Source organism: Limulus polyphemus, unplaced genomic scaffold (assembly GCF_000517525.1).
Source record: "Limulus polyphemus unplaced genomic scaffold, Limulus_polyphemus-2.1.2 Scaffold4584, whole genome shotgun sequence".
NCBI classification, from domain to species: domain Eukaryota; kingdom Metazoa; phylum Arthropoda; class Merostomata; order Xiphosura; family Limulidae; genus Limulus; species Limulus polyphemus.
The window spans coordinates 381-9,067 of NW_013670194.1; the positions used below are offsets into that span (position 1 = coordinate 381).

Sequence of the window (8,687 nt, forward strand, 5' to 3'; positions counted from 1 at the left end):
AGCACTAGTTTATATCGGCAAACTATCTAGCACTAGTTTGTATCTGCAAACTATCTGTAAACTATCAAGCACTAGTTTATATCTGCAAACTATCTGTAAACTATCGAGAACTAGTTTATATCTGCAAACTATCTGTAAACTGTCTAGCACTAGTTTGTATCTGTAAACTATCTAGCATTGGTACAAAGAAGAGAAGAATAATTATCGGGTTTAGTTGTGGATAGAGAGAATGTGAGTATAAAGATAAACAGGTCTAGCGTCAAATAGAAAGAATATCGGTAAAATAATTAGGTTTAGCTTGTGATGGAGAAAATGTGGGTTTAAAATATTCTGGGTCCAGCGCTAAACCTTACTTCCATCTAGATCAATATTACTATAATAAACCTTACTTCCATCTAGATCAATATTACTATAATAAACCTTACTCCCATCTAGATCAATATTACTATAATAAACCTTACTTCCATCTAGATCAATATTACTATAATAAACCTTACTTCCATCTAGATCACTAATATTACAATAAACCTTACTTCCATCTAGATCACTATTACTATAATAAACCTTACTTCCATCTAGATCAATATTACTATAATAAACCTTACTTCCATCTAGATCAATGTTACTATAATAAACCTTACTTCCATTTGGATCAATAATACTATAATAAACCTTACTCCCATCTATGGAACTTAATTCTTCACGTTAATATTGGTATAAGTCTGTAGTTTCAATGATGCTTTAATTTGGCAATATTAATTCATCCAAGTGATTTGCTTTCTCATTACTCCAATGAAGGGAGTTCCTAAAACAAAAAACTCTGTTTTATTGTTACAGGTGCAGTTAAGTACATAGATTAAAATTCCTCATATGCACTCTCGACCCAGCGGCTCGACGGTAAAAAAAGAAAGTTCCCAGGGTACTCCAGGATCATACTTTCTGTCTCTCCTGGGACCACTTGCTTAGTTCCTGAAGTGAGAATCGATCGGTTCCTTCAGAAGCTGAGCTTCTCTGACGATTTTCTGAACGTTCTCAAAGTTCCTTCCCGACCTCGTGTTTCACGTGAACATAGTACACGTGTTGTTTTAAGTTCTGAAATGCAAAAACTAAAGCTTGGCTGACTGCACGGAGTGATTATTGATACTAACCATCATTAAGATACTCCATCATGCGAAGACGATTCGTTGGATCTTACCAATATATATGTAAATTGACGAATCTGCACATATTCCTTCAGTTGCTTTCTGTATGAATAATTATTCAAGCAAATCAGTGTTTTCGCATAGATTAAGGAAAAACGATGTTCTAACAGATCACAGCTTATGTGACAAATATGATTTACATATTCTTCCAATCCTCAAAACTTTTCCTTTCAATTCATGTTGTCTAATACCAACATTTTAAGTAGTATTCTGATAATTCAGACACATTCTCATAAATAAATCCGATATGTTAAAGTTAACTTTCAAAGTTGAATAACTCTACTAAGTGGGCTTTATTGTTCATTACTGAAACAATACTTTTGGTTAATCCAGTCTGATGAATTTTACTTTATTGTTCATTATTGAAACAATACATTTGGATAATCCAGTCTGATGAATTATACTTTATTGTTTGTTATTGTAACAATACTTTTGGATAATCCAGTCTGATGAATTATACTTTATTGTTTGTTATTGTAACAATACTTTTGGATAATCCAGTCTGATGAATTATACTTTATTGTTCATTATTGAAACAATACTTTTGGATAATCCAGTCTGATGAATTATACTTTATTGTTCATTATTGTAACAATACTTTTGGATAATCCAGTCTGATGAATTTTACTTTATTGTTCATTATTGTAACAATACTTTTGGATAATCCAGTCTGATGAATTATACTTTATTGTTCATTATTGAAACAATACTTTTGGATAATCCAGTCTGATGAATTTTACTTTATTGTTCATTATTGAAACAATACTTTTGGATAATCTAGTCTGGTGAATTTTACTTTATTGTTCTTTGCATGTCTCGTTAATATACTTACTGCCAGTTTGTTAGGTCAGCCGAAGTTAGAAACACTGTCTTATTTTATTTATTCGTAAAAATTGGAAGAAGGTGTTTTGTTTTAGTGAAGAAAGTGTTTAGTTTAGAAGATGTTTTGTTTTAGTTAAGTGATAGTTGCATTTTTCCAAAACAATGTTTTCCTTTGGTGAGTCAGGAGTAAATTTACAGACGTACAAAGCCAGAATAGGGTGTTCCATTCCTTGTTATATCTGAGTGCAGATAGCCCATTTGTTCTTTTACTTTATAACAAAACAAACAGTTAAAGCAAGGAATACTTGACTGCCATCTATGGAGTAGTTAATTAACTAATATTTGAAGCAAAGAGCATGACAGGTTGGATCATACAGCCATCTATTGGCCATTAATGTTAGATGTTGATATTTTTTGGATTCATGTTAAAAGTTTGAATATGCAGGTGCGGAATGTGAAACAAATACGTTGTGATCAGATGCAAACCTAACGCTGCTAGATTTCCAGATTCAAATACGTTGTGATCAGATACTAACCTACCACTACTAGATTCCCAGATTCAAATACGTTGTGATCAGATACTGACCTACCACTGCTAGATTTCCAGATTCAAGTAAGTTGTGATCAGATACTAACCTACCACTGCTAGATTTCCAGATTCAAGTAAGTTGTGATCAGATACTAACCTAACACTACTAGATTCCCAGATTCAAATACGTTGTGATCAGATACTGACCTACCACTGCTAGATTTCCAGATTCAACTACGTTGTGATCAGATACTGACCTACCACTACTAGATTTCCAGATTCAGAAGAATGAAGATCAACAGAGAAGTAATATTCTGGAGATTACCGTCAAGGATCTAGGAACGTTGAAATGACGACATTTGTATTATTCGTTCAATCACATAATTAATTAAATATATTTATTACAAATCACGAACAATGATATTTATTCCGACCAATAATATTGTAATGATTATTAGCAGCTGGACAAGATGTTGTGTTAAATAGTCAACGCTAGATGGCGCTAATAAGATCTATAGTCCTCTATAGTAATAAGACCTTGAACTTCTTGAAAAGGACAACATTCGCCACGCACCGGTATATATAAAAAGTAATATGTGAAGGAGATTAGTGAATCTGCCCTGTGAAGTTTTCGGAAAGAATTTTTATCTCAGTGTTACGGTCTACTAACTAATCAACCACATTCATACGACTGTAGTCTCTGATGGCTAAACGCGCGTACCTATAAAAAACAAAAATGATAATAGTTTAGCAATCGCTCTTTATTTATAGACCGTGTGACACATCGGTGTGTCACAACCGCCTATTATTTATAGACCGCGTGTCACATCGGTGTGTCACAACAGCCTTTTATTTATAGACCGTGTGACATACCAGTGTGTCACAACCGCCTTTTATTTATAGACCGTGTGACATACCGGTGTGTCACAACCGCCTTTTAGTTATAGACCATGTGACACATCGGTGTGTCACAACCCCTTTTATTCATAGACCGCGTGACACATCGGTGTGTCACAACAGCCTTTTATTTATAGACCGTGTGCCCCACCGGTGTGTTACAACCGACTTTTAGTTATAGACCGTGTGACACATCGGTGTGTCACAACAGCCTTTTATTTATAGACCGTGTGCCCCACCGGTGTGTTACAACCGACTTTTAGTTATAGACCGTGTGACACAGACAACAGTTTGGGACACTGTTACTGCTCCTTGGCAAGTTTTGAATGTTTAATTTTATTTACACTTAGTTTATTATGTAGCAGCGAACGTGTTACAGTATTTAAACATTTATTACCAATTTCAAGAAACAGCCTGTTTTAAAATAACTGAAAGTTTTAAAATCAACTCAAAACCTTTCAAGATGAATTTGTATTTTTTTTAATAATGGCGCTGTCTCTAGCTTTGAACAACGCTAAGAAATTGGCTGTCACACTGATAACGCACCCACAGTTTAAGGCGATGGAGAATATGCCAACTCCAGAGTTCAACCTCAAGGCCAACGTTTAATAATCTTCCCAGCTCTCGTCACCAGGTGTGTATAGGCCACTGCAGTAGTATACAGCTTAAATAAAAGCTAGACGAAATGATATATTACTCTCTAGGTGGCGTTAATCACTAAATACTTAGGGAACAATCCAGAAACAACCTTCCAACGATAATCCATGTCTCTAGAACTAATCTTTTAACAACAATCCATGTCTATAGAAACAACCTTCCAACAACAGTCCATGTCTCTAGAAACAACCTTTCAATAATAGTCCATGTCTATAGAAATAACCTTTCAACAATACTCCATGTCTATAGAAACAACCTTCCAACAACAGTCCATGTCTCTAGAAACAACCTTTCAATAATAGTCCATGTCTATAGAAATAACCTTTCAACAATACTCCATGTCTATAGAAATAACCTTTCAACAATAGTCCATGTCTATAGAAACAACCTTTCAACAATAGTCCATGTCTATAGAAACAACCTTCCAACAATACTCCATGTCTCTAGAAACAACCTTTCAATAATAGTCCATGTCTATAGAAATAACCTTTCAACAATACTCCATGTCTATAGAAATAACCTTTCAATAATAGTCCATGTCTATAGAAACAACCTTTCAACAATAGTCCATGTCTATAGAAACAACCTTCCAACAATACTCCATATCTCTAGAAACAACCTTTCAACAATAGTCCATGTCTATAGAAACAACCTTCCAACAATACTCCATGTCTATAGAAACAACCTTTCAATAATAGTCCATGTCTATAGAAATAACCTTTCAACAATACTCCATGTCTATAGAAATAACCTTTCAACAATAGTCCATGTCTATAGAAATAACCATTCAACAATACTCCATGTCTATAGAAATAACCTTCCAACAATAGTCCATGTCTCTAGAAACAACCTTTCAACAATAGTCCATGTCTATAGAAATAACCTTCCAACAATAGGCCATGTCTATAGAAATAACCTTTCAACAATACTCCATGTCTATAGAAATAACCTTTCAACAATACTCCATGTCTATAGAAATAACCATTCAATAATAGTCCATGTCTATAGAAATAACCTTCCAACAATAGGCCATGTCTATAGAAATAACCATTCAACAATACTCCATGTCTATAGAAATAACCTTCCAACAATACTCCATGTCTATAGAAATAACCTTCAACAATAGTCCATGTCTATAGAAATAACCTTTCAAAATAGTCCATGTCTATAGAAATAACTTTTCAACAATACTCCATGTCTATAGAAATAACCTTTCAACAATACTCCATGTCTATAGAAATAACCTTCCAACAATACTCCATGTCTATAGAAATAACCATTCAATAATAGTCCATGTCTATAGAAATAACCTTTCAACAATAGTCCATGTCTATAGAAACAACCTTTCAACAATAGTCCATGTCTATAGAAACAACCTTCCAACAATACTCCATGTCTATAGAAATAACATTTCAACAATACTCCATGTCTATAGAAACAACCTTTCAACAATAGTCCATGTCTATAGAAATAACCATTCAATAATAGTCCATGTCTATAGAAATAACCTTCCAACAATACTCCATGCCTATAGAAACAACCTTTCAACAATACTCCATGTTTCTGGAGATAACCTTTCAACAATAATTCATAGTTTTTAATAATGCTGACTTGTTACCCTATCAAAAAATCTGAAAAGAAATACAGCCTATTCTTGACCTAACACTGGTTGAAAGCGGTCATGGATGAATTTACTTAGGTCTACATCTGACAGATTTCTAAGAGAATCAGAAAAGAAAAGCAGCAACGGTCGTTGAACATTCAACAAATTACTAGTTCCACGAGTTTCGGGACACAATCAGAGCTCACTAGTGTCCGTGAACGTCAACGGTCTTGAAGAAGTCAAGGCCAAAATGGAAATTATACGTCAAGCCAAATGTATTGTGGGAAGACTTTTTTGTTCACATTTTCCAGTGAGAGTACACAGAGATATTATTGGATACATAAAACTAAAACTTTCAAAATGTGTTTCCTGCCCGTTCTTATCCTGTGGCTTCATATAGAAGGGTTAAAGAGAACCGAAACACTATATCGTATGTATGTTTAATTATCAGTTTATTAGATCATCGTGGCTAGAAATAATTATTAATTAATAAAACTCATCTTATGGTTTCGACCAGAAAAACTTATAATAGTTAATTTAAAAGTTTTGGGTCGGATATTTTATTTAGTATTAAAATATTATAGATTACTAATTCCAAGCGGCAGTTTAAATCCTCAGAATTAGATTTTATTTAGTATTAAAATATTATAGATTACTAATTCCAAGCGGCAGTTTATATCCTCAGAATTAGATTTTATTTAGTATTAAAAAATTATAGCTTACTAATTCCAAGCGGCAGTTTAAATCCTCAGAATTAGATTTTATTCTAGTATTAAAATATTATAGATTACTAATTCCAAGCGGCAGTTTAAATCCTCAGAATTAGATTTTATTTAGTATTAAAATATTATAGATTATTATTTCCAAGCGACAGTTTAAATCCTCAGAATTATATTTTATTTAGTATTAAAATATTATAGATTATTATTTCCAAGCGACAGTTTATATCCTCAGAATTAGATTTTATTTAGTATTAAAATATTATAGATTACTAATTCCAAGCGACAGTTTAAATCCTCAGAATTATATTTTTTTCGGACTGTAGTTTGAAGTTACTGTAAGATGCAGTAGTGTGTTATACGATCATTGTTGTTTCACACTGTAGTTGCCAATAATTTTTAGTGTTATGTTGTACTAGAGTTTCGAAATTAAAATGAAATAAAACTGCAACAATAAACCCCGTATTATAGCTGGAAGTGTAACATGTAACATCTCCCTGTTCTACCCCGTATTATAGCTGCAAATGTAACACCTAACATCTCCCCATGCTACCCGTATTATAGCTGCAAGTGTTACATCTAACATCTCCCCATGCTACCCCGTATTATACCTGCAAGTGTAACATGTAGCATCTCCCTGTTTTACCCCGTATCATAGCTGCAAGTGTAACATGTAACATCTCCCTGTTTTACCCCGTATCATAGCTGCAAGTGTAACATGTAACATCTCCCTGTTCTACCCAGTATTATAGCTGCAAGTGTAACATGTAGCATCTCCCCGCTGTGCACGGTTTAACTTACAGTATAAGCTACTTTGAAACCAGTTCTAGGCAGAGATTCGTAATCGCGTTAAAGTTACGTTAGGCTTATGTCGCACCCTTTTTAAACTAACGATACATTTGTTGTTGTTATCCTTCACAGAAATATGACTTCGTTTAAATTCGCGCTCGTTTTCGTCGTTCTTCTCGCACCGGGAAATGCGCAAACATGCCCGAGCCGGGACGAGATCTGGCCGTGCTACTGCTTCGACGGTCCTACCGTAAACTGCTCGACGATACACGACGAAAGTGTGTTGATCGAAGCCTTGAGAGGAGCCGAAGGAATTAACGTAAGCAAGATAATACTTCACAAGTGTAGGCTTAGCTCTCTTCCTCCCTCGCTGTTTGAAAATATAACAGTCAGTCACTTGGAGATGAGACATTCGTCGCTAGAGAGCCTGGCACTAATGAATGATTTTCTCCATCTTTCGCCATCCTTGGTCAGTTTATCGTTTTTCAAGACGAACATAGAGAATTTTTCCACTGACTGTGAGAACTGTACATCTCTAGACTTCCCTGTATTCGAGCAGCTTATATTCAACACTGGAAGTTGTTTGATTTCTCCCTTCGGGGACCTTCACAATTGGGTGACTCTTCGACAGTACGACTGTCGATACGGGGAACTGGGAACGGTTCTGACCCTACCGGACGAATTTTTAGGAAACTTTTCTCAGATAGAAACTGTTAACCTCAACCGGATTGGCCTCACAAATATCAAAAGAAAGCACTTTCCGAAACCTGCTTTACACCTGAAGAAACTGGACTTGAGGTGAGTGAAAATGTAAATGATCGATATCATTCTAAAGTTATCGAAGATCACTTTTTTATTGGCGTCTTAGTTTTCTTTAAAGTTATCATTTTTTTTTACTCTTCGTTTAATTGGAAAATGTAATTCTTCTTTCTTTCCTAAGTTTATCAGTTGTTAATGTCTCGTTAGTTTCCGTGCCCACTGGTAGGACTGCGGTAAGTAGACGGACTTACAATACTAAAATTCGGGGTTCGATTCCTATTGGTGGGCACGGCAGATAGATCATTGTGATTATGTTCTAAACACAAACAAACAAATGTGGATCAGTAGTAAGTTTACGGATTTACAACACTATAATCCTGGGTTCGATTCTCCGTGGTGGACAGAGTGCAGGTAGTTTATTGTGTTGCTTTGCACTAACAAGACAACAAACTGTAGTGTCCCATTATTTGGAAAATATTAACTATTTCAATACATTTTAAACGTGTAACTCAGTGGTTTATTGCTACGTTTTATAGAGCCAGAACTCTGCAAAAATTTATCAGATGTGTGACGTCACCATAAGGGTAAAGGCCTCAGAGGCTAATTTTATTGTTTTTAGTCCATTTCAAGAACACACAACTAAACTTACCGTATTTTTCGGTGTATAAGACGCACTTTTTTTACCCCAAAATTTGATGTCAAAATCTGCT

At 34.7% G+C, this 8,687-nt stretch overlaps 1 protein-coding gene across 1 annotated transcript in view; it reads left to right on the plus strand.

Annotated features, from left to right (window-relative positions):
• Positions 1–5,298: 5,298 nt before the first annotated feature.
• LOC111088853 (leucine-rich repeat-containing protein 4B-like) overlaps positions 5,299–8,687 on the plus strand; it is a 10,141-nt gene continuing 6,752 nt past the window's right edge. The window contains exons 1-2 of the mRNA XM_022399979.1: positions 5,299–6,144; positions 7,351–8,016. Of these exons, the coding sequence (XP_022255687.1) occupies positions 5,984–6,144; positions 7,351–8,016 (827 nt within the window). The 5' untranslated portion in view covers positions 5,299–5,983. The remainder of the gene's footprint in view (positions 6,145–7,350; positions 8,017–8,687) is intronic.